This window comes from Fukomys damarensis, unplaced genomic scaffold (genome assembly GCF_012274545.1).
Source record: "Fukomys damarensis isolate Sample0158 unplaced genomic scaffold, DMR_v1.0_HiC HiC_scaffold_5, whole genome shotgun sequence".
NCBI lineage: Eukaryota > Metazoa > Chordata > Mammalia > Rodentia > Bathyergidae > Fukomys > Fukomys damarensis.
Genome location: NW_022900917.1, coordinates 63,535,564 through 63,562,008, shown reverse-complemented (window position 1 = coordinate 63,562,008; position 26,445 = coordinate 63,535,564). Strand labels below are relative to the sequence as shown.

Here is a 26,445-nt window from a genome sequence, read left to right as displayed (position 1 = left end):
TCTATTACCATATCTGTTAATATTGCCATTAGCTACTAAATTTGTTTTGTTTTGTTTTTTCCTCCCCAGCAGAGCCCTTGCCTGGGCTTGAAGAGAAACTACCCAGCATTGGTGCTTTAGAGGGGGTATACCTCAAACAACTACCTCACCCCACGGCTCCCCTGCAGTCTGACTGCCCCAGACAGAGCTCCCCAGAAGAAAGAGAAACAGAGGGCCCAGAACTCAAAAGCAATGCCTCAGAATCTTCAGACCACTGTAAAACATCACAGGGCAAGACCACTTGGCCCTCAGGCAGCAGCTGCCCCAGCCCAGCTTCCCAAGGCTGTATGAGGGACCTCTCCACGACAGCAGGCAGAGAGGCTCTCCCTGAAAATGGAGTCATTGGTGAAGCATCCCCCTGTGGGTCAGAGGGGAAGGGCCTTGGTGGCAGTGGCTCAGAAAAGCCACCCTGCCCCAGAGGCAACATACTGCAGGAGACCATTCCGTGTACAGGACAGAATGCAGCTACACCCCCGTGTGCAGACCCCAGCTTGATGGCAGGCACTGTAAGCCAATTTTCCCCCTTGTACATGCCTGGCCTGGAGTACTCTAATTCAGCTGCACATTACCACATCAGTCCAGGCCTGCAAGGGTTGGGCCCTGTGATGGGAGGAAAGTCAGCCATGTCACATCCTCAGCATTTCCCCCCTAGGAGCTTTCAGTCTACCAGTCCGCATCCTGGAGTCTTTCCCCGGTACCGGCCTCCCCAAGGAATGAGGTACTCCTACCAACCACCCCCTCAGCCTTCTTATCCTCACTACCAGCGAACTCCTTACTACACATGTCCACAGGGCTTTGCTGACTGGCAGCGACCTCTCCATCCCCAGGGAAGTGCAGGTGGGTCCCCAGCAGGTCACCCTCCTCCCCAGCGGTCCCTCTTCTCAGATAGGAATGCCGTGGCGGATCTGCAAGGCTGTGAGACTCTGAGCACCTGCTTAACCTCCCCACCTCGAACGCATGAAGTGGCTGCTAAAGTAGTCCCAACAGATGGGCAGAATCCCGGTCCAGAGGGAGAAAAGCTGGACGAATCTGTGGAGAGGCCGGAGAGTCCCAAAGAATTTTTAGACCTGGACAACCATAATGCAGCTACAAAGCGACAGAGTTCATTGTCAGCCAGCGAATATCTTTATGGAACGCCTCCACCGCCTCTGAGTTCAGGGATGAGTTTTGGTTCGCCGGCTTTCCCTCCCCATGGTGTAATGCTACAAACGGGGCCTCCTTATACACCTCAGCGACCTGCCAGTCATTTTCAGCCCCGGGCATACTCCTCCCCAGTGCCTGCCCACCCACCTCACTGCCCAGTGGCCACCCAAGCCAATGGCCTTTCTCAGGAGGGGCCCCTCTATCGCTGCCAGGAAGAGGGCCTTGGGCACTTTCAAGCTGTAATGATGGAGCAGATTGGCACTGGAAGCGGAATAAGGGGGCCTTTCCAGGAAATGTACAGACCATCAGGGTAAGATTACCTTCAGTTGATTTTGTCTTGTCTGAAAAAATGAATATACCAGAAGTACGTAGCTCAGGCTATCCTCAAACTGGTGATCCTCTTGCCTCAGCTTCTTGAGTTTTGGGATTATAGGCTCACACCACCACCCCTGGCTAACTTGTTAATTTTAAAAATAAAATAGCCTTAGGAATGAAGGTAAACTCTAACACTCGAGGGCCACAAAAAGCATGTGAATTGATGATGGAGCCTTGTGTAGAAATGTGTTAGACTTAGAGCCCAATTTTATCTTCGACATTCCCCTGGTGAGAACAAATGTCATTTTAGTGTTTGTTTTTTCCTGTGGTGCTGGATATCAGATGGGGTTTCACATACTGAGCTATCCCCCCCAGCCTGATTTGGGTTTTATAGTACTGGATTTTGACATTGGAAACTTGATAGCCACAATTTGGCTGCTATAGGCAGAGGCTATTGAAGTTTCTACTGAGTTACACTGACACTGGCCAAAGTAAAATTGGTCTAACTAGAGAGTAGAGAATGTAATACTAAAGTTCACTCTTCATCTCTTTTTGTTCCTGATCATTGAGTGAAAAAAATTAGATCTGTCCAGAAATGAAGTAAAATACTTCAACCCTGTATATGTTTGTAGTGATGTTTTTAAGAATTAGGGAACTGGGCCAGGAATTTATCTCAGTGGTGCCGCTGCCTGCCTCCTCGCAAGCACAGGGACCAGAGTTCGATCCCTGGTACCAAAAAAAAGAGAGAGAATTAGGGAGCCGGGCGCGGTGGCGCATACCTGTAATCCCAGCACTTGGGAGGCTGAGGCAGGAGGATCATTGCAAGTTTGAGACCAACCTGTGCTACATAGTAAGTTCCAGGTCAGTCTCAACTGCATAGTGAGACCCTGTCTCAAAATAGGGGATGGAGGGCTGGATCCTGCAATGCTTGCCCAACATGCACAGGGTTTTTATTTCCCCAGCACTCCTCCTCTGCAAAAAAGGCGGGGGCACAATGAAATGATATGCCATCCAGAAAGACTTCAAATTATTGTGTACAAAATGTTCAGCCTGCTGCAGTATCATGCCTATAAATCAAACCTAATACCCTTCAATTTTAAATCCTATATTCCCCTCCCCACTGCCATTCCATCTTCTTACCACTAGGCTGTCTTCCTCATCTATTTTGCCATATTGCTTTATATGTCTCTGAATTTATGTGTATATTTCATTACCTTTTCCCCCCTAAACCACTTGAAATTAAATTGCAGTTATCACAGTCTTAATCCCTAAATGCCCCAGCATGCATCTTGTAACAAGGAATCTCAAAACTCAGCACAGTCAGGCTAACATGACAGTCTCTAATATATATTCCTCATATAAATTTCCCTATTTGTTCCTAAAAAACATCTCTTAGGGGGTCGGGGTTTCTCTCAGTGGTTCCACCGCTTGCCTCGAAAGCTCAAGGACGACCTGAGTTTGATCCCCAGTACCCCCAAAAAAATCTCAGAACTGTGGTTTTCTCCTTCAATTTGTTTCTAATATAGAACTCATGAATTTGTTTTTGGTTATTTCTGTTTAGCCTCTTAATTTATAGCAGTTGCCCTATCTTGCTTTTTTTTTTTCCAGAGAGTAGGCCAGTTCTCATGCAGAGTGCCCTAGATTCCAGATTTGCCTCATTTCCTCATGCTTTGGTGCTTCCTATTCCATCACACCAGGAAACACATATTGTCCCAGTACTTTTGATTCCAGGTTGGATCACCTGGATAAAGGCAGATTCTTCATGATTAAAATGTTTTTCTTTGTAACTAATGTGTCTTCATTGATTGTTAACTATTCCTTTCTTATGGCTGTAGGATGCACATGCATCCGATCCAGTCTTTGCCCTCGTTCCCAAAGACCCCAGCACCAGCAGCATCACCAGAACAGCTACCACCACATAAACCCCCAACACTTCCTCTGGATCAGGTAAGAATTACCAAAAACTAGAGGTTTTCTTATTCCTCCAGTTGTAAGATGTAAATACAGTATTCTCTGAAGCTTGGGGGACCCCCCCCAAGTGTTTCAGATTTCGGAATACTCTGGATAGACTTGCGTAATCTGCATGCCTAATCTGGAAATCTGAAACACTTCAAAATGTGAGCATTTTTGGGCCCAGGATTTAGCTCAGTGGTTCTGTCACCTGCCTTGCAAGCACAAGGACCCAAGTTCAATCCCTGTTACACTCCCCCAAAAAAAAAGGTGAGCCTTTTTGAGTGTTGTACCAACAACAGTAACAAATAAGTTTTGAACCTTGCTTGGAGCAGTTCAGATTAGGACTCCAAACTCGCCTGGGACAACCTTGCTGTACTGAGATCATCAGCTTGCTTGTTTGCTTCTTATTGCAGTCCTGAGGATTGAACCTAGGATTGTGCATGCCAGTGAGGCGCTCTACCCCTGAGCTTTACCCGTAACTCCTGAAAGGATGTTTTAAGGTGTTTTGTTAATACAGTATATGAAAGTGCTTTGTATACTGCAGGCACACAGATGAAACCAGTCTTTGAGCCCCTGTGTTCGACCTCCACACTGGGAGTGCCCACTGCAGAGGCTCAGCTGGAGCTTCTCTAGTGTTTTCCACAGGGCCCTTTTTCCTATTTTTGGCATGTAACCAGGGGTATTTATTTAAGTCTCATTTTTTCCAAACTGCCGCCCCACCTTTCTTTTGCCACGGTCCTGGTTTTTTTTATCCTCACCTATTCATGTGAGGGACAAGTCAGTCAGGTTTGGAATCATAATAGCTACCTTCGAGAGCTGCTTCTCTGCCAGGTACTGTGCTGAGAGCAGCTGGATGCAGTGACTCATTCCTTCCCCTGAACCCATGAAGCACCATGAGCAGTAGCAACATTTCCTAATAAGCAAAAAGTCCTATACCTGCTAAGTGTTTGGTGCATTGTTCGCAAGCCTGTGATACGTGTGTTGTTTTTCTTTCTTTTTTTTTTTTTCCCACCCTGGTACCGGGGATCAAACTTGGGACCTTGTGCTTACGAGACAGGTGGCAGCACCACTGAGCTAAATCCCTGGGCCCCTGTTTATCTTCTAAGACAAAAGATGTAAGTGTATGAGTTTTTTCTAAACTAAAACCTCAGTATTCAAGTTTAATTGCAGTGTTAACACTTTGTGGTTTGTGTTTGGGTTGCACTTTGGGCACTCATCTCTAAAAGGTTCGCCATCACTAGGCTAGGGGCTGACTCTGGGATGCAGGTCCCACAGATCTACCCTTTGGGAATAAACTGTGGCTGTGTAGGTGCACTTGTGCAGCTCTTTGACTTACTTAATTTTTGTACTGCAGATAGCACCTAAGGCTTCATACATGCTAGGGCAAGCTCTCATAACTGAGCTGCATCTCCAGATCCCTTTGACACAATTTTTAATTTTTTATTACAAAACATCTTTTGTTTTCCTCAGAGCTAGTTCAAGGAGGAAATAATAGCCCCCAAGGGAATGGAAAGCTGCATATGAAGAAGACAGCACGTGGAGGATTGGGGTGACCTTGCTCAACTCCATTCCTATCACCCGGCTCCACCACTTCACATGAATCACTCCATGCCACCGGGAGCTGTTGCCACTACCCGGCCTTTGAAGCACACTCCACAGATGACAGACTTGGAGCTGTCCCGGGCCAGCGGGCCGCCTGCATGGCTGACAAGTTTGGGAAGAACAAGTGGGCCTGTAGTCCATGCTGACTTCTCCAAATCCAGGGACTTGTTCAGGGAAATCACTTTGTACTTGGGAGGGAGCCTAGTAGGAGTGGAGTGGTGCTTTTAACCTTTCATGAGCAGCTAATCTCAGGTATATCTTTGGGGAAGGGACTACTTGTAGTATTAATGTTTTTGGAGCTGGGTCCAGTTTACAGAATTTTCATGTTGCCTTTTAAAATAATTTTTGTTGGTGGTGAATGTATTGTACATAAAATGGGGAGGGTGGGTGGGCATGTGGAAGAAATGGGAGTCCCAACTGTAGTGGGCACACAGCACTGGAGTGGTCTCTGTCTGTTTACAATCATGTCACAATGAACGCTTGGGGAGCTGTAGAAGAGGGGAGGCAAAGTCTCATCTTGTCATGTGCCACTAACTCTGTTTGCTAAGTGGCTGGCCAGCCTTTCACGGCATAAGGACTTCCTTCCAGGTGGCCTCAAAGAATAACTGACTTGTCACCCTCCCTGTCCATCAGTTTGAGGTCCACTGGAGCTTCACCCCAGAAGACAGGCTGCTCTCACTATGGTGACCCAAGTCCTGGGCTTGGGAAAGCAGTGTGCCTTCCTGATTTTGCCACCAGCCTCACCAGATATCTGCAAACTAGTATCAGGAATTGGGATCATTTGAGTGTTTTACTCATTGGAAGATAAAAATCATCCTCCTCACAGGTCTGTTAGGACTGTGATCTAGAAGGCATCACACACAACTTTCTGGCACAAATCACATTTTGTGAAAGTGACTACTCAGGTTTGTATATGTTAGTCTCAATAAAGAAATTGCACAGGTTTGAATAGGGAAAATGTATTCTATAGATTCACAGTTTGAATTTAGGAATGTTTCAGTATCTAGTTACTCAGTTTAAGTGAATCATAGTAAAATCAGTCATGGTGATTTAAAATAGCTGTCAAGGTCAGGTTCTTGGAAATCATTTGTTGTATCAGTCATAGGAAACATTTTACAGTATTACTTTATTACAGTTTTAGAAATGAATTACACTGGATTCCCTCTTTACCATTCTCTTTTGTTTTATCTGATGTCACCAAAGTTAGGACACACATTTAAACCTTTGAATATGCCACAAAAAAAGAAAAAGCTAAGAACATCCTACAGTTGCAGGTCTTTGTAAAGAATAGCATATTTTAAAACATGCTTTTGTGATACTAGAAAATTCTTCATAAAATATTAATCTGTCTTAGGTTTTTTAAATTTAACTGTAAGAGAGTTCAGTGGCACCCTTTCCTTCCATTTCTCTTATCCGCTCGTTGACAGTCTGCTAAACCTGTATGATCAGAGGGAATGGAGATAGAAATATCCAGGTTATTTAGATGGAACCCAAGATTCCCACTCCAATATAAAGGAAATTCATGCCAGTTAGTGAATGCTTATTGTCCTGAGGCTGTTTCTTAGAGTTTAAGCACTGCCAAGTTGAGCAGAGATTTTTAAAAAATAGGTGCCTTCAGTGTATGGCGCACAAAAATACGAATTTTTCTCTAACAGACTTTCAGTTTAAATTTGGTGTGTTTCCAAGAGGATTGAGCTATCGGGCTGGATTTCATTTGATTCTAAATCTTATCAGACTACCACTGGCACAGGCTGCTTTAGAAGAGAAAAAACAGAGTTCAGAAGATTTGTGGGTGGATCTCCTTTGTCCTTAGACTCATAACCTGACTTGGTCAGAGCATGACCACTTCATTTTCTGTGTTGGTGCAGAAAACAAGGAGAACACACACCTGGTATGGGCTGGTTAGACCTTGTTTGGGTTCAGAGCAAGGAGCATTCTGCCACCAACAAATGAAAGGCCTTGACTTCTCATTAGGGACATAGTAACTGCAGGATCTCTTCCTTCCATGTTGCTAAGCCTTTAGGGGTTGCCATGTGCTCACTGCTGAGATTCACTTCTTTCTCCCAGATGGCCCCCCATTACATTACCTGTAGCTACACTAATGCTATGAACAATGCGGTGGGGGGGTCCAATAAATCCTTTATCCCTAACCTCCCTTCTTGGTTTAGACTTATGAGGAAATATTAAGGAAGAAAAAAGCAATAGAAAGCTGAACTACTATGTTATAACACTGTGAACAAAAGCAATAGCAAAATGGTCAGGCTTTTGCATTATGGATGGAAATTTGATCATCCATTACAGGGCCTTAGTGCTTCATCTCTGTCTGGTATAGACCCAACTTCTATTGGTCTTTGAAGTGCAGCTCTGCAAAGAGCTGCCTGGAGCTCCCAGACCACAGAAACAGAGGACCTGAGCTGCTGTGAACCCCCTCATCCACCTACCCCTAAGCAGGATCTTTTGTTCTTACCTTTCTTCCTCCTCTAGCACTTCTCTTTCCAAGTGTCTTAAGCACATGCAATGTCTTAAAGCAGATGCAAATGCATTTGCCATCCTCTCCATAGGGAAATGTTATGTGATGTGTAATAATTAGAAAATAGTGTGTAAGGGTCTCCTCACAAGGTTTGCTCTCAGGCTAGACAGACATATGATCTGTAGATCAGTGTCACTTTGTCAAGTGTGTTGGCTTTCAGTGGTCCCCAGCGGGGCATGCTGAGATCCATGTATAATTGAAAATATCCCCACTCTGCGTTGACTTTAATTTTATTAGATTTGTTAATTAGAAATTTTTTTCAAGGCTTACAAGAAATAAAAGATCCAGAAAAAAAAAAAGTAGAGCCTTTTGGAAGATTCCTGGTTTTATTTCCCTTCTGAAATCTGTCCATTAAAGGCAAAGGGCCAAGGATTTAGCTCAGTGGTGCTGTGCCTGCCTCATAAGCACAATGTCCTGAGTTCTTCCAGAAAAAAAAAAAAAAAAAAAAAAGCTGGGGACATAGCTCAGTAGTAGAGCTTTAGGGTAGTACATGCAAGGCCAAGGGTTCAGTGCCCAATACCACCAAAAATAATAAATTAACAAGTTATTGTCTAAAATTTTTTGATAGACAAATGTGAAGGCTGAGGACAAAACATGCAGGATTCAGCTAAGTGTGGTGGCACATGTCTATAATCCCAGCATTTGGGGGGTTTGCGGCAAGGGGATCATACGAGCCCAACCTGGGTGTCTTGGCAATACCCTGTCTGAAAAGATCAGAGGGCCAGGGATTTAGCTCAGTGATACTGCACCTGCCGCCTCGCAAACTGAGTTTGGTCCCTGGTACCAAAAATAACAATCAGATGTAATCCAGTGCAAAGGCCCTGGGTTCAATCCCCATTGGTGTGGGGGGTGCTTTTTGTTCATAAAACTTGCATTTCCACCTCTTAAAAGTAACATTGATGAAATTGAAGCTTTTACTTGTGTCCTGGGTCAGGTTAGGTTAGCTCTTCTGGTGGTGTCTGTGCACTCATTAGGAGTACTTAACGTTCCCACTCAGCTCCAACAGCTCTCAGACTGAGTCCTGACAGTGCTCAGAAGACCTTAGCTCCTGTGGTGTCACTCAGTTCCATCAAAGCTTAGCTGTTGTTTTGTTTCTTTTGTTTGAGACAGGGTGTTGCTATGTAGTTGAGGTTGGCCTTGAACTCCGGGATTCTTGGCCTCAGCCTCCTGAGTGTACCACCACACCTGGTAAAGTTTAGCTTTAAATGTCATTTTACTCTAATCTTCCCCTTAAAAGTGCTTCTCAGGACCATTTGGTGGCATTATTCCACATTTATCTGTCATAGAATTATTATTGTTTGGCTGATTCCTGCTGTCGTCACAGGATATGCTGACTGCCATCACATACAAACCAGTATTGCTGGCATAGCTGGGCATACTAATCCCAGCACTTGAGAGGCTGATGCAGGAAGGTAGCTGTCAGTTTGAGGCCAGCCTGGGCTATGTAACAAACCCTGTCTCAGATAACAAAACAAAATCAATGTTGCCACAAACAACCTTATAATTAATTCATTCTTTCAGTTCATTCCATGTGGTTGGACATTTTTTCCCCCTTCTTTCCTCCCTCCCTTTTTTTAATACCAGGAATTGAACTCAAGATTTGCCAGGCAGGTGTGGTGCCACTGAGGTATCTCCCCAGCCCCTCCCTCCCTTTTTTAATGGAAGTTCAAATTTATAAATACTATACAGTTCTTAAAAGCTAATTTGAAATAACCCAGGAAAGTTTAATCAATAGTCTAGGCAAAAACAGTTCTATAGCATCAGGATCCTGATAACATTTGTGAGAACCTTGATTTCCCAATAAAGACAAGGGGGTTTCTAGCATCATTCCCCCTTTTGTGTTTGTCTTGGTCATTTCACCCCCCAGACCAGATTCTTCATGGGCCCCCATCAGGGAAATCCATTCCATATTTCATTGAGTCATGCAGTGAGGGTGTCTGGGATGTCCTGTCCCAGTAGATGGTTCTTTGGACAGCTGCCGCGTGGGTTGAGCGTGTAGAGACAGTTACTTGCTGCCAGAACTGCGAATGGCTGTCTTACTGGATAAGGTGTGGGCTCTACTATGCAGCCTTAAGCCCCAGCGCCTTACTCTTTTCCCCTCTGGGAAGCAGAGTTGGGGTGAGCTTCACTGCTTCCCAGCTCAGATAATCTGTTGACACAAGCTTTTCTCTGTGCCTGGGTACTGATCCTTCTCTGTGCTAGATGCGCATGAGGGTAGAGGAGGGACTGTCTCCTGCTGGAACTGAACTTTTTACCCAGTCTCTCGTTCTCATTCTGACCTGATAACCAGCTGATTGTCCTACATGTGTTTTTGAAAGAGTTGGGTGGGTGGGAACAGAGGTGCAGATATTAAGTTATTAAAATGCTGATGCCCATGGATAGACAGTGTGGCCCCTCCTTTCCCCCAGCAGGGGCCAGGTACCTCTCGCCTGCCTTGCTGCAGCACTCAGCATTGGGCAGTCAGCTCCTGCTCTGAGAGCCAGAGCCCTGTGAACCTTCCTGGCCAGTACTGGAAAGGACAATGCTATTTATTTTTATATTATGTATATTTTGTCGTGGTCTGCTGATTCCCTGTTTCACTGAGAGCGACACTTACCTCAATAGTTAGTTCAATATTGTGTATTGGATAATTTGTTAAAAGAACTTTTTAAAAAGCTTTTTGAGCCTTGGAGGTCTGTAGATTTATTTCCATATGAACTGGTTATTTTGTATAAAGTACATTCTTCAAGTAGAAAGACTGGTGTGTGTCTCTGTGTCCCTTTTATCATCAGGGCAAGGCAACTCAGACTCCATGGGATAAATGTTTGAAATAGGCCATAACGCATCATCTAGAAGTGCCCTCTCCGTAGCAGCTCTGACACATCCAGGACAAGGGTCTGGGGAGAGGACGTGGTGACGCATACCTGTAATTCCAGCAGTCTAAGAGGGTAAGGCAGGTGGATCACAAATTCAAGTCTCTTCTGCACAACTCTAAATAATAAAAGGCTAGGGATGTAGCTCAGTGCACAGGTTCTGGGTTCAATCCTTAGTTCCACCAGAAAAAGAAAAATCTGGGTGACAGTCGACCCACTACAGGCAATAACAGTACAAAATCACCCAAGAGATTAAAACAGTAATGAGCAGGCAATGCTAAAACACATGAAGAACAAAATAATTCTTAACAGCATTTCCCATCAATACCCACCTCGTACATCCTACTACTACCTGAGTCATGCATCACCAGAGAAGGGGCCTCTTGTGAATGTGTTCTACATTGCTGTAGTGATTTTGATCCAGGATCAGGGTGGCAGGGCAAGCAGGATGCAGCTGATAATGGCAGCCCCAGGCAGCTGCCTGGAACATCTAAATCACAAGTGGCCTGAAGTAGAGCTATAAATTAAGTACGTGCTTTTATATGCCTAGTTTTTTAATACATTTCTAATTCCTGGGAGGCTTTTTGTTACAAAGTAGGTAAGGCGTGGAAGATGGAAAATAGACACCTTTCGTTAGTGGTAGTCTTAAGACCCCAAATCTCAGCCTGTTTTATCCTCAAAGAGCCTTCTAAACAACTAAACAATTTTCGCGCTGTTTGGTTTTATCACTTTCTAAGGCAATGACAGATCTTTTGGTGTCCATTTGATTGGTGTCATTATCCCTACTTCATTGACTTCCATCCAACTGCTATTTTAAAACTTCCCAGATCAGTTACTCTCCCAAAAAAGCTACTTTTCTATAAGATACATCATTTCCTAGGTTAGTAGTTACAAATAATATAATTTCTTAAAAATCAACTTGAAAAATTAGGAAACCCCAGTTGTTATTTTTTGACATTAAAACCTATTGGCCCTGTGGGTAACGTATCTTAACACAAACATCCTAGACCAAGAGCTTCCTTCATAAAACTGCCGCCTGCCTCACAAGTGCAAGGTCCAGAGTTTGATCCCCAGTACCAGAAAGTATAAGCAAAGCTGAAACAGGAAACACGGTCATGGTATGATTTAGGGAAGAGCAGAAGCTGATGCCACTATGGACATGTCCCCAAATTCTAGTCACCTTTCCACTTTCAACACATTCAAAGGTGCTTCTTAAAGATTAGTGTCTATCTCTAAGCAAATTCTTATTAGGAGAACACTAATTCTATAAATAAGTAGCCCCTCTTCTTGCAATTTTGCCTTAATCCCTACATTCTGTGAGTACTACTGAGTTGAGAAGATAATCCAGGAGAGTTTGGAGGCCACCCTTCCCCCCTGGAATCATGTAGAGTTAAATGGCCTGTGGCATGGAGTTGTTATGCAAGAGGTACCCTTGGCAGAAGGCCACCAACTCCTTCCTCCTGGGCGGCCAGATTCTCTGCCAGCTTGGCCATAGAGATAGAGCTCTGAGTGTCCACACCATGAACGGCCTCTGAAGTTCTTGCAACCAGCGCCCTACCGCACACTGGTGCTTGGCCCTGCAGATCTGTTTTCCCTACCTCTTGGCCTTCCAGAAGGACATTTTATGTTTTTGTTTTAGTCCCCTTTCTGCTACCAAGGCTCACTCTTTAGTTTTCTTAAGCAGTTTTTACAAAACCTTTAATGCAAAATAGACTGAATGGCTGGCCAAGAAGGCAGCTGGAAAGTGCCCAGATTTGGCTGTTGTGTGCTGGACCCCACCCCCTTCTGCATCCATGACTTGCATAGCAATGCAGGTGCCCTGGAAGCCACATCAGGTTTGGAAAACCACAGCTTGCTCCTAGAATCCTGAACTTGAACCTCATTCGGGACAGCAAATGAACAGGATGAGTTGCCCTATTCAGGCCTGTTAAAGCTGGACAAAATCTTTTGAAAGAAATGGAGCCAGTTCCTTGGATTGTGTCCAGAAGTTTGCTTTGAGAAGGAATTTGAGTTTTCAGGGGGAAGGCAAAGACAAGATTCAAGTGAAGCCTGGCCTGAGAATGCACCAGGAACTAAGATGAAGACTGACTAACTCTCAATCAAGCTTTCAGTGAGTACAGTTGTCCCTCAGTATCTTAGAGATTGGTCCCAGGTGCCCCCAATCCACAGGTGCTCAAGTCGCTTATATAATGGCATAGTATTTGCATATAACCTATTCTCATCCTGTGTACTTTAATCTCGAGAGTACTTATAATACCTAACACAATGTAAATGCTATAGTAGTTAAACTGCTGGTTAGAAACTAATAAGAGGGCCAGGGATTTAGCTCAGTGGCACAGCACCTGCCTTGCAAACACAAGGTCCTGAGTTCAATCCTCGGTACCCCCCGCCAAAAAAAAAACTAATAAGAGAAATTTAGTAGGAGAAAAATGTCTGTATATGCGCAGTGCAAATGGAACTTGTTTTTTTTCCAAATATTTTTGGTTGACAGCTAAATCTATAGATGCAGAAACCATGGGTACAAAGGATGGACTGTACTTGCTAAATACCCACCGCATGTCTGGCGTTTTGCCTGGCTAACAAGAATACAAAAGCAGCTTCCTCTGTTCAGAGTTCATAATGGAGAGGGAAAAAATGCAAGCTGCAGAAAATGTGGATACAGTAAAGTGCTAGAAAGAGTACGCTGCTTAAAGTATTCTCTTAAGGGATGATTTTTTTGTTCCCTCTAATCAGTTTAATTGGACAGAGCTTACTGTATAAGCCAGAGAGGAAGTGTCCACCTAGGGACTGCTGTTCCACAGCTTCTTCCAGCAGCATTTGTACTTACCATTGTTTTTAACTTAACCTAAAACGCTGCTGACAGTTCAGAATTTCAGCTAGCAGTAATTATGAGATCCAGTATAGTACCAAAGGAACATCTCCTGGAATCTTGCCATAGATCTGCAGAACCAGAGAACTGATGGTGGTACAAGTGATACACAGGTCCCTGTGACTGCAGCTCCCTTAGTTAACACTTGGATCATATGACCTATTGTGATTGTCAAAATGCAGTCCTGGACCTGCAGCATTAACGTCACTTGGGAACTTCTTAGAAATGCATATTCTTGAGGTGGGCAAGGTGGCACACACCTGTAATCCCAGTATTCTGGAGGCTGAGGCAGGAAGATTGGAAGTTTGAAGCCAACCTGGGGCTACATAGTTCAAGGCCTGCCTAAACTACATAGAAAACACTGCCTTACCCACCCCAGGCGCCTTATGGCACCCTCCTCCTACCTGTTCCTCAGACACATAAGGCCCAGGAACCTGTTGTAACAAGCCCTTTGGTGGTTCCAATGACCCCCTATAGTTTGAGAACCTGGGGAATGGTCTGGCGTTTGTGCTCAGTCCTTAGCCCCGAGCTGAGTATCTCATTGAAAGCTGATGGATAGCACTTGGATGGGTGAGGCCATTTACCTCCGTGCTGCTGGTCAACACAGAGTAAAGGTAATGGAGGCCCCTCTGATCCATACCCGGAGAAGGAGCACAGCACAAGAATGGCTGCAAAATGAGCAAGTTTCCTCCTTCCCCATCCTGCCTCCACACCTCACTCTCAGCTGCCTTCCCCACACAGGCCCTCCGACTTCTCTCTGTCAGATTTCACATTAGGCCTTCTTTTAGTGGCTATCCACACTGGGCCGGCTAGCACGGTCCACCATCCTGTGCCTGCTGCCTGACAACCTGGTCCTTATTCCTGTGCCAACTTCCACAGCTTCGGTGCAGTACAGTCAGTAACTTTGCTCATGTTTGGCTTTGCCATCCTAACCTGCAATTGTCAATCTGGGCTGCTTGATAAGAGTTGTCCTGGCTTTAAAAAACAACCCAAAGGGGCCCGGGATTTAGCTCAGAGGTTCAGTGGCCTGCCTTGCAAGCACAAGGACCCATGTTCAATCCCCGGTACCAAAAAAAAACAACCAGACACCTAGTGCCCTGCCCTGAGATACGTGGTTTTCATTGGTAGTGGACCAGGGCCATTGAGATTTTTTTAAAGCTTTTCAGGTAAATTATTTTGTGCAGTCGAGTTGTAAACCACTGTCCAGAATGGTGCCTCAGAACCTCAAATGTGTGCCTTGTCACGGGCAATCTTGTATGATGAGACTGGAACTAGAGAGGGACCTGAGCCTTTGCATTCTGACAGGCACTAGAGATGGCTCTCACAGGACCACCCTGAGAGTACAAAGGCTGCACTGTTTATGAGGCAGGCCACTTACTGTATTCTGCTCTTAATATGCCCTTCCCAATCTCAACCCTTTTTATATATTTTATTTTATTTTTTGTACTGATGGATCAACCTTGGGACCTTGCACTTGCGAGGCAGGTGGCGGAACCACTGAGCTACATCCCCAGCCCTAACCCTTTTTAAATTGTTCTGCCTTTTAAAATTTGCTGCCAGTTGGGCTGGGGATGTAGCTCAGTGGTTCCGCTGCCTGCCTCGCAAGTGCAAGGTCCTGAGTTTGATCCCCAGAACCAAAAAAAGAAAAAAAAATGTATTAATAATGAACCTCCCGTCTCCTTCCCATGCCACCTGTTTCGATTTAAATGTGATCACTTCATTCCTCACCTTGCCTCCTAGTATTTATTTTATTTTGTATGTGGCTAGTACAAGTGATAGCTCTACCAGTAGCTATACCTCCAGCCCACTTTTTTTTTTTTTTTTTTTTTTTTTTTTTTGGTACTGGGGATTGAACTCACAACCTTGGACCTAAGAGGCAGGTGTGGTGCAACTGAGCTAAATCCCTGGCCCTCCGGTCCACTTTTACTATGGTGGTAAACTATGCAAATATAAAATTTCCCATTTTAGGGCTGGGGCTATACCTCAGTGGCACCACACCGGCCTCCCAAGCACAAGGTCCCGAGTTCAATCCCCAGAACAACAAAATTTCCATTTTATCCATTCTAAGTTTACATTTCAGAAACATTTAGTACCCTCATCTTGTGCAACCATCACCATATCCATCTCCAGAACTTTTTCCTCCTCCCCGGGTGAAATTATACCCATTTAAAACTGATTCATTTTCCCGTTTCACTTTCTGTTTCATGGCCTCTGAATTGGACCATTTTGTGTGCTTCCATGTAAGTGGAATCATAGTATTTGTCCTTTGTGTCTAGCACAGTGTCCTTGTTCATCCATGTCATAGCCTAGGACAGAATTCCCTTCCTTTTTAAGGCTGAGTAATATTCGGTTGCATGTAAAAAGCTTATCTATTTCTTTCCCTTTTTCTGGTACTGAGGATCACACTCAGGACGTTGCACTTGCCAGGCAGGTGCAGCACCACTGAACTGAGTTAAATCCTGGCCCCTCATAGTCACCATCTTGATGGGTGTGAAAAGGCACCGCCCTTTCTGGGGCATATTTTCATCCCCTCTTTTGCAGCTGCCACTTTAAACTCAGGTCAACAGCCACACTTCTCCTGCCCTCTCCTAACACACTCCTGATGTCGGAGATGGGTTGGTGAGTGTCTTCCTGCTGTTGTACCCAGTGTGTGTGGTCTGCCGAGCTCAACAGTTCCTCCCTGGAGCCATGAGCCATCTGTAGCTCTTCCCCTATGTACAGGCTCACACGTTACCTCCTGCCTAAATTACTGCCCTCTCCCTGTCTTAACCACCCACAGGCCTTAGGTCATGTTCACTGGCGTTCCGAGCCAGCTTCCCACTGCCCACCAGAGGAAGAAGAAAACGTCCACATAGTGGCCACCTCTCACATGCCTGGCACTGTAGCACATGGCCTGCAGCCCAGGCTGAGTCCCATTTTATAGATGGACAAGCAGGTTCAGAAGGTAACTCTTAGGTCACAGCTGGCAAGCAGTAAAGCGGGGTTCACACCAGTTCAAAAGCAGTCATCTAATCCTCATCATAAACCTAGTATCTCATGTCCTTTATGTGAAGAAAGCACCACAGTGAGTGACTTGCCTAAAAGGGGATGGGCAGTAACTGAGGAGCTGCGATTTGGACCTGGCTCTGACTCTGATGTCTGTCCAGAGCCAGTTCCCCATCGCTCCCAAATCTCTGGCCTTGCACCTGGAGGCAAAGTGACTTGCCAGCGTTACTCTCCCCTACTACCTCATCCCTTGCCCCAGATTAGAGGATCTTTACCTCTGCCCTTGCTCCTACAACTCCCCTGACGTTTTTGTCTCACCTTTCCAACCCAAAGCAGTTGTCACTTTCTCCCTGAAACCACGCTTCTTCTGCACCCTGGAAGAAATCCTGGGCCAATCTTGAGCTCCTGCAGCACTGATTTCGCAGCTCACTAGTAGCGATCTGGAGAGAGGCAGGGTGATAAACAACATGCAGCCCTCCCACAGCTGTGCCCTGCTGAATACATAAAACCTGTTTCCCTGCAGGCAGCACTTAGCAGTCATTGCGATGTCCATTAGCTGCAATTTAAAATTTGTGCAGGCCCAAGGTGTGGCTTGGTGGAGGGCTTGTCTAGTGTGTGCAGGCCCTGGGTTCTGCCCCCAGCACTGGGGGAAAGAAATGCATGAGACCCAGGCACCAAAAAGAGCTCAGGAATCAAGTGTTTTGTAAAAGTGTTTCCACTGCATTGATTTCCGTTTGTTCGTCCACTTCCCTGGTTCCAGGTCTCTGAGTGGGTGGAGAGTCTCCCTTCAGCCCCTACACTGCCTTGACCAAATCACTTGAGCCTGAGCTTTCAAAGTCATACTAGCAAGCAAGTTAAACAGCCATGGGCTCGTGGCCTGGGAGCTTGCTTGGGTTTAATGGTGTGGGAGGTTCTTTGAGATTTGATTCAACACAGCCTGTTTGAAGGTGCAGTAAGGGAGGAGAAGGGCTGAGTAATTACCAAGGATGAACCAGCTCCACCTGCCCAGTGTCGTGAACCTGCTCTTCCTCGTGGTGCTGTAACCTGGCCTCTGACTTGGGTTCCAGAAAAAGCAGAAGTTTCTTCCTAAAAGCAGGTGAGTACTGGTCTTGTCTGTACATCAAGCTCGGAGTTGGTAAAAGATTCCTGGCAAATAAACAGTTGGAGTTGGAGAAAGGAAAGAGCAGGCAATGGGAAAGGGCTTCCCATGTCTCCCGCTGCCTAGAGCCAGAAGGGGCAGGAAGACATAGCTGCTCCCTGACTCTGGGGCATTCTAGGTGACCTCCAGGCCAGGAAGGAGGTGACATCTGTGCCAATGAATCCAGAGTGGCTCCTGGCTGCCAGCATGAGGGGCTCCTCCCTGAGAGAGGTCTCGCTCTGCTAGCCCAGGATGAGACAACCTGGGTCACAGGTGTCATCCCTTAGACACCCCCCTGCACAGCTCCTCACAGTGTGAAGAAACGGGGACAGCTAAAGAGAACACTGACTGCCCTACGCCAAGACTGCCAAGTCATAGGTGATCGTTACCCCCCTGGTTCACTGATTGAACAATATTTGTTGGCCACCTCTCTATACTAAAGCCTCAAGGTGTAGCCCTAAGACTTAATAATGTCTCATGTGGATGGGACCTAGGTTACTGCAACACGCCACAGTCAGTGTGTGGTCAGAAGCCTCTAGGCCAAGATCTGAGGACTTCAGATAGGCTTGTAGGAGGAAGTGACATCCAAGCCAAAGCCTAAGGAACAATCTGTAATTCATGAAAGGTCTGATGGGAAAAGAGTGTCCTGGGCGAAAGGGACAGTATGTGCAAGGCTTAGGTGCTAGCCTGTGATGTCTTCTGGGCAGTGGTGCAGGGAGGGAGTAGAACCTGTCCTGAGCACCCTGGTAAGGCAGCAAGACATTTGCAAGGAAGCAAGGGTGGCTCACAGCTCAAATCTGCCCCCACAGACCCTACCCCTAGGGAGACATGAGCAGCCTGGCTGAGCAGGGAGCAGCCTGGCTGAGCAGGGAGCAGCCTGAGTCTGAGCTCCGCTGCTGGATGGTGCTGGGGTGGCTGAGCAGGGCTGCTGGGGAAGACACTTAGGGTAGTGTGTGCCTATGTGTGGTTACATGGCGAGTTCAAGGCCAGCCTGAACTGCGTAGCCAGACCAGACCCTGTCTTAAAAAAGAAAAGAAAACAAAAATAGACTTTTTAAAAAGATGAAGCTTAGAATGACACTGACCTGCAGCCCGGGTGCCCAGTTCCACAGCGCTCGCCCACTGGGCCCTCAGGGCAGCCGGGAGCCCTGAGGAGGTGGCACCCCACCACTGACACCACGCCTCCTGCCTGAGGTCTGGAGAAGGCACAGTTGGCCTGGGGCCAGTCTAGGGCCCCGCCTCGGAGAACCACTACAACCTGAAGATCCCGGCTGGTTGTTTTTTTGGTATGGTTTAAACTCGGGACCGTGCACTTGCGAGGCAGGTGGTGGAATCACTGAACCAAATCCCCGGCCCTGAGGAGAACCTTTCTGAGTGGCACTTCACAGTGAGAGGACCCCCAGATTGATTTCGATGGAGGAGTTTACCATGACCAATAGTACTGCCACCGGGGTATCCCATGAAACCACCAAGCGTTATTCTCCTAACAGCTAATGGACGATTTGAAGTGGGCAAGAAAATCTGTTCGAGCATCTCAGGACATCATTCCTGAAACTGGGCAGCCTTCACGGAGTATAAGGACAGCGTTACTAGCCGTCAGTGGGTTTATGGCAACAAAAGGAGAGGGAGCCATAGGTTCTCTCGATTATACACCCGAGAAAAGAGCGCTTGTCAAAAAATCACAGGATCTCTGCTGTGCAGGCTGTGGCTCTGCCATGAAGAATGTGCTGTTGCCTTTAAAATCGGGAAGCGACTCAAGCCAGGCTGACCAAGAAGCCAGGGAACTCGCAAGACAAATCAGTTTTAAGGCAGGAGTCAGTTCATCTGAAGAGACCGTTGCAGAGTCAGAGTTAAACCGTTCTTTTTAACTAAACGATTTACCAGATAACATACCTACAACATGTCAGGGTGCTATGGCCAGCGCTTTGGATGGAGTCCAGAATCCCTCAGGAGCATCCTTTCAACAACCTACCCAACCTGCAGCCCTCGACAATGCTGGGCCCAGTGGCAGTGTCAGAGAAGCTCGTCGATGTCACCAGATGTAATACAGGGCCAGCAGCCCAGAGACAACCACATGATCATGGTGGATCAGCTATACTGATTGTCATCCTGACTTTGGCATTGGCAGCTCTTATATTCCAACGAATATATATGGCCAATGAATACATATTTGACTGTGAGTTATAATATTGTTTCGTTGTTTTTTTTTGAGACAGGGTCTCACTATGTAATTGAGACTGACCTGGAACTCACTATGTAGCTCAGGCTGGTCTCGAACTCACAGGGATCCTCCTGTCTCAGCCTCCCAAGTGCAGGGATTACAGGCGTGCGCCACCACGCCTGGTTTATAATATTGTTTTGAGAATTAAGAGCTGTGACTCAGCTTCATTAAACATTCTGCATTGGATATAATCTTAAAAAAAAAAAAAGAAAGAAAGAAAAAGATAAAGCGTAAGCCCACAATGTTAACTAATAGATCCCTAAACATAAACTGAATCACAGTGCAGCTCAGTGGCAGAGTTCTTGCCTAGCATGTTTCGAGGGCCTGGGTTCCATGCCCAGAACAGAAGAAAGAAATGGGTGGGGAAATCAAGTTGTCCTAAGAATATCCGCATTTACTCATTGTCCAGACTGGACACAGACCAGACCAAGCCCCACGCCCTCAAGAGGCATTCCCCTGAGGGAGAGGCAGTGATACTGATGGGTGGGGTCTCTGGGGTCACAGAGGATGTGAACGGGAAGAGGGTGGACACAGAGCAGAAGGCATGGCCGCGCAGGGCTCAGTCAGGCTGGGGGAACTGAAACTCTGGAAGGGGTTCCCCCCGAGAGAGAGCCTGAGTGTCACAGGCATCAAGGGCACGGGATGGCACTGCAGCCAGCAGGACTTGGGGACATTTCGGCCTCCGTGGGCCCTGCGCTCACCAGCTGGGGACATTTCTCCAAATAGTGTGTTTCATGGCCCCACTCAAGACATGATTCTGAGGAATTGTATGTTAGGAGTCACTCTACAATTTTCTGTTTCCTGAACTTTCTAATCTTTTTCTATTACTTAAGCACCTGTGCTTCCCAGCTCAATAGACTTTACTGAGGAGGCTGAGGCAGGAAGATCAAAAATTTTGAGGCTAGTCTGGGAAGAAAAAAAAACAAACCAGGTGTGGTAGCGCACACCTGTAATCCCAGCACTCAGGAGGCTGAGGCAGGGGAATTGCTGTGAGTTCGAGACCTGCCTAGGCTACATAGTGAGTTCCAAGACAGTCTCAACTACATAGTGAGACCCTGTCTCTAAAAAACCAAAACCCAAAACAAAACAAAAACAAAAAGGGTGGGCCGGGGATTTAGCTCAGTGGTTCTCCCACCTGCCTATCCCGAGTTCGATCCCCAGTACCACAAAAAATATAATTCTCCCATGCAGCATGGTAACTAGCTCTCTCTAGTGGGGCAGACATGATCACAGGTGAACTTTTCTGAGGTGGAGACAGGGGGCCTGGGCAGCCGCTGATGCTGCCTTTGTCCCGGCCCCACTAAGTCCCACCCACTTTCTCTGGGCCCCGGCACGGCCCTCGTGGCCACCCTCTTGTTCACCCGGAGTCTGCCATGGTGGAGGAGGAGCAGAGGGCTAGAGGTTTCGAGAGCCACAGGGCCGGCCTGCTGAGCCAAGGGGCTCCTCCCTAGCCTCCTCCCCAGCTTCCAGGGGCACCCCTGTTCCTGCCAAGCCAGGGCTCTGTCTCTGCAATGGAACCTCCTTTCCTGACTCATCTTCCTGTCCTGTCTCTCTGGCCAGGTTCCAGATCCTTCCACGGCTCTTCTCCTCCCTGGACCCCACTCAGCAGCCAGGCCAGGCTGCTCCTTCAGGAGGTGCGCTCCCAGCTTCCTCCCTGCTGACCCTTTTCTGCCCCCTCCACCACCCTAGCCCCTCCCTCCCACTCCACCTGTCCCACCTGTCCTCTCAGTGGCCTCTCCACCCCTTTCTTCCCTGGCCCATTCTTCCAGAATTAGGGTGTTTATTCCTTCCCTCAAAGTGTCCAGTGTCTTCTCACTGGCTGCAGGCTCGGAGTGTCGCTTTGGGGAGCTGTGCTGTGCTTGCAGACGCAGATCTCTATGTGTGGCCTGACCCAACTCCGCAGTACCATCAGCCCGTCCTCCACCGTGCATAACCCGGACCTCACAGGGCCTAAACACACTGCCTTTGCTCTCAGGCCCACTGCCTTTCTTCCTTCCCCTCCTCCTCCAGGTCCCTTCTCCAGGGCAGCCCACAGTGACCTTGCACATCTCAGAACCTTACAGCACTGGCTGAGCCAGTCAGCTACTTGGGGGTCGGGGAGCAGGATCTCCCTGTGTAGTCCCGGCTGGCCTTAAACTCCTCATCCTTCTGTCTTAGTCTCTGGAGAGCTAGGATTTCAGGTATGCACCACCACACCAGATGTGGAGAGCTTCTGTTTGGTTTTGTTTCTTTTCTGTGGGGCTGAGGATTGAACCCAGGGCCTTTGCAATGAACTACACCCCTAGCCTTTTTTTATTTTTAGACAGAATCTCACTAAATTTCCCAGGCTAGGCTTGAACTTGTAATCTGTCTGCCTCAGCCTCCCAGAGTGCTGGGATTATAGCATGCACTATCATGCCCAACTGAGACAAGGTGTTTGCTATGTTGCCCAGGCTGGTCTCCAGCTCCTGAGCTCAGGCAGTCCTGCCTCAGCCTTCCAAGTAGCTAGGCCCACAGGTACATGTCACAGTTCCTAGAAATGAGATTTGTTTTGATTTGTTTTGTTTTTTTGTACCAGGGATCAAACTTGGGACCTTGTGCTTTCTGAGGCAGGCGGCAGAACCACTGAGGTAAATCCCCAGCCTGAGGGTTTTTGTTTTTGTTTTTGTTTTTTTAAGTGTTTGTTAATAAAGGATACTTTGGTTAACAAGTCTAGCTCAGGACAGTTTGTTCTCAGAAGGACAGTGGAAAGTGCATTGTTTTAGTGGTAAGGTCAGGAATGCAGTGGCCCTGTCAGGGCCTCTAGCCCCGAGTCTGCTGCAGTTGTCACTTAGCACAGGTCGTCTGTTTCCTAAGCCATGTGGCAAGCCCCCCTCCAAAGCAGCTTTATCTATGCTGCCTCCTTCAGTCCCTATGGATGGGAATCAAGTAATGGGCTCAAGTCAGTGCCTGTCGTTAACTGACCTTAGCCTGGGAATGGCTTGCATCTCAGGACTGTGGTGATTCCCATTGCAGCTGGCTGGGTTGGTGATCCCAGGGGCCTTCCGGGGTTCTCTCAGGTCACCCCCTTCCGATGGTACGGACAGGCAAGCAGACTGCTTCCCAAGGTCCCTGACTCTTCCTCCTCGTGTGGCTCTGCTCTCTCAGGTTAGTAAACACGCTTGTTTCCTCAGTGCCGTGACCAAATCCGTATGGAGAGAATGCTGTGGAGCCCCCATTTGCCGGGTAGTTTTGGGGGTGCTGTGCATCGAGACCAGGACCTGGAACGTGCCAGGCAAGCAGTCTGCCACCGAGCCACACCCCCAGCCCTCGGGTTATTTTTTTTTTTGCTGATCCTTTTCCACTATGGTTCCAAAGAGTTCCAGATGCAAGCCAGGCGTGGTGGCGCATGCCTGTAATCACAGCACTTGGGAGGCTGAGGCAGGAGAATTGCTTCAAGTTTGAGGCCAGCCTGGGCTACATAGTGAGTTCAAGGCCAGCCTGAACTACATGATGAGACCGGGTCTCAAAACAAAAAAACAAAAAACAAAAAACCCCAAAGAGTTCCAGATTGTGACTCCCAGTCTTTCAATTATTAATGTATTATCCCAGTACTCCCAAATTCCATTCAGTAAAGAAGACTGGGGAAATACTGTCCACCTGGCCAACACTTTCAAGGGGGTGATGCACATCTGAGTCCAAGAATCCAGAGTTCACAAGTCCAGTGGCCCATAGCGAGCTCTTCAGTCAGGCGGTGTGACTACCTCAGGTCCTGTTTGCTGGAAGAATTTCCCTTCCCCAGGACCTTCAGGGCCGACAGTGAGAGAAACTTGATGAGGGATTCTCTGAGGAAGGATGTTTTAATTTTATATTTTTGTTTGTTCGTTGAGACAGTGTCTCACTGTGTAGCCCACGCTGGCTTCAAACTTGCAGTCCCCTTGCCTCAGCCTCCTGAGTGCTGGGATCACAAGCGTGTGTCACCACACCCAGCTTATTTTATTTTATTTGTAGTGCTGGGGAGGAAACCATGCTAGGCAAGTGCTCTCACACTAAGTGGCACCCAAAGCCTAGTATCACTGTATTGTTTTTTTTTTTTTTATTTGTTTTTGTACCGGAGATCAAACTCAGGACCTTACACTGTGAGGCAGGCAGCAGCACCACTGAACTAAATCCCCAGCCCCTGCCCTGTATCACTGTAGATGTCCATTCCTATCAGGGTTGGACCCAGTAGAATTTCAGTTCTCTGAAGAGTGATCTTTTTGTCCCCAGCTGCATCCTTGCTGCCTGGCCTACATCTGGCACTCTGTAGGCATTTGAGGGGTAGTTCATGGAATGACTAACATTCAGGACCACAGATTGCCTTAGGGACAGCCATCTTGGACCCTGTTGTTGAGCTTGGGATTTACCAGAAAACTTGACTCCTGTAAAAGTACCGCTGACTATAATCCCAGCACTCAGTAGGCTGAGGCAGGAGGATCGTTGTGATTTCGAGACCAGCCTGGGCTACATAATGAGTTTTAGGTCAGTCTCGGCTACATAATGAGACCCTGTCTCAATAAATAAATAAATAAATAAAAGTACCGCTGAAGCTAAGCATGAGGTACACAACTGTAATTCCAGCATTTATAGGGCTGGAGATGTAGCTCAGGACAAAGGCAAAATAAATAAACAAAATATCCAATAAAAATTGGGGCTGCCGGGCGTGGTGGCGCATGCCTGTAATCCCAGCACTCGGGGGAGGGGGGGAGCTGAGGCAGGAGGATCAAAGTGAGTTCAAGACCAGCCTGGTCTACATAGTGAGTTCCAGGTTAGTCTCAACTATGTAAAGAGACCCTGTCTCAAAAAAAACAAAACAAACAAAAAATTGGGGCTGAGCTGGGTGTAGCGGCACATGCCTGTAATCCCAGCTACTCAGGAGTCAGAGGCAAAGGGATCATGAGTTTAAGGCCAGCCTGGGCTACATAGTTAGATCCTGTCTCAAAAAACCAAACCAAACAAAACCTGGGGCTGGCAATCAGTTTTCTTCCTGCTGACTACTCACTAATAATAATTCCTTAACTGGTGCAGAAGCCCTCTCAACTCCTGGTCTTTGCACACCTAAATTTGCTAATGGGAACTTCCGGGAGTGGGGTTTCCAAGTGGCTTGCTATAGACTCAGGTGGCTGAGGCTGAGGGCTCTCAGCCGTACACACCCCGGCCACCAAACCCTCCTGATAGTTGGAGGTGCTGTGAAGCGGGCCTGGGACTGGAGCATCCCTGTGTTTTCAGGCTTCTCTTAACCATCCCCAGGAAACCATACATTCTAACATAGAAATTTTTCTCAGAAAATAAACATCTGTAATCTCAGTACTCGGCAGGCTGAGGCAGGAGTCTTACCAAGAGTTCAAAGCTGGACTGAAAACCATAGCAAGACCCTGTCTCAAAAACACATACGTACATTTATACGTTCAGGAAATCTGCAAGAGCAGCTGCAGTGTTCTCATTTATTTCACTCTGACTTCCGATAGAAAGGGTTCATTCCTTTTTTTTTCTCCTGCAGTGCTGGGGAGAGAATGAAGTCTCACACAGGACAGCCAAGGTCTTTACCCCTGAGCTCCACCCCTGGCCCTCCTGTCAAGGTTTAAAGCAGCCACCAGGAAGTGCAGTGTGTCTTCCTCCCCCAACAACTTCCTGAATGTCTCAGAGAACAGGGAGACACTGATTCCTTCACCTTTTGTGACCAGCTCTGTCCCAAAGCTCCAGCTTTTGGAGGCACACAGTTCCAGCTTCGAGAGACTGGCAGTGGCTCTCCAGCCTACGCCCTCCTCCCTCTGAGATCACTCCAGACTTTGGGGCTGTACTATGAATTCTCCTAATGCCAATTTGGGGGATCAGAGTCTTGACTGAAAATATCAGAAAGGCATTCTCACGAGATACGCAGTGAAGACAGTCCCGGACTCAGGTCAGGAAAGCGGCGGAGCTGGTGTAGCCCAGCATCAGTGCTCACCCAGCCTGCGCGGGCCCTGGATTCCAGCCTCAGTGTGGGGCGGGGATGCAGACTCTGGAATGTCCTGGAAGCAGGATTAATGTCTCCCTCTCTTTTTGGGGGGTGGGGGTGATTGAAACTAGGGCCTTGAGCATGCTAGGTAAGACTTTAGGCCTGAGTTTTATGCGCTGCCTATTTCTCCTCTGATACACTTGTTTCCCTTTTCTGGATCCTCCTCTGCAAGTGTCCTTCCTTTGTTTGGCCAGCAGACCCACATTCCGTGTTACAAACCCATTCTTCCAGCTGTTCCCACCAAAAGCTTCCACAGCACCTGATCTCCTTTTCCCTCTCATCTGGCCCATCAGGGAGGCCAAAGTGCCCTGCCTTCCACACATATCCTGAGTTCAAATCCTCCTGCCCCACTCCCTGGGAAGCCCTGCCACCTCTTCTCTGTCACTGCAGTAGCTTCTCGGACTGCAGTCTGCTTTCCCAGCAGGTCATACTTCTGCTCAAAACTCAGTTGCTTCTCTCTTCATTCAGTATAAAAGTCAGGTGCTAGCCAAGTGGGGTGCACACCTGCAATCCCAGCTACTTGGGAGGCTGAGGCAGGAGGATTGAAATTCTGAGGCCAGGCTTAAAACCTTAGTGAGACCCCATCTCAGAATAAAATTTAAAAAGGGCTGGGATGTAGCACAGTGGTGGGGCAATTGCTTCATGTGCATGAGCCCCTCAGTATCACAAAAGATGGCCCCTGCCCATCACCGCTATGGCTTGGTCTTCCTTACTGACCTCCTCACTGGGCCTTCAGCTCACCGGTACTTTTTTTTTTTTTTTTTTTTTTTTTGGGGGTTAAAGTCGGGTCCTTGCTTTTGAGGG

The 26,445-nt window shown here is 47.2% G+C and overlaps 2 protein-coding genes and 1 pseudogene across 21 annotated transcripts in view; all 3 read left to right on the top strand.

Annotated features, from left to right (window-relative positions):
• The window catches only part of LOC104866444 (cat eye syndrome critical region protein 2), a 53,682-nt gene extending 48,266 nt beyond the window's left edge, over positions 1-5,416 (top strand). For 3 of the 6 annotated variants that reach the window (XM_010630395.3, XM_010630391.3, XM_010630393.3), the window contains 4 exons: positions 70-1,492; positions 3,333-3,444; positions 4,508-4,565; positions 4,921-5,416. In XM_010630395.3, coding sequence (XP_010628697.1) covers positions 70-1,492; positions 3,333-3,444; positions 4,508-4,528 — 1,556 coding nt within the window. In that variant the 3' untranslated portion in view covers positions 4,529-4,565; positions 4,921-5,416. The remainder of the gene's footprint in view (positions 1-69; positions 1,493-3,332; positions 3,445-4,507; positions 4,566-4,920) is intronic. The other 3 variants (XM_010630394.3, XM_010630389.3, XM_010630390.3) reach the window with 2 other exon arrangements.
• Positions 5,417-12,224: 6,808 nt separating this feature from the next.
• Slc25a18 (solute carrier family 25 member 18) overlaps positions 12,225-26,445 on the top strand; it is a 22,522-nt gene continuing 8,301 nt past the window's right edge. For 2 of the 15 annotated variants that reach the window (XM_033760762.1, XM_019208370.2), the window contains exons 1-6: positions 12,225-12,544; positions 17,236-17,384; positions 21,207-21,280; positions 21,657-21,826; positions 22,204-22,255; positions 22,641-22,772. The gene's annotated coding sequence lies outside the window, so the exon portion shown is untranslated. The other 13 variants (XM_033760755.1, XM_033760760.1, XM_033760754.1 and 10 more) reach the window with 13 other exon arrangements.
• Positions 18,723-19,659, top strand: LOC104866542 (annotated as a pseudogene).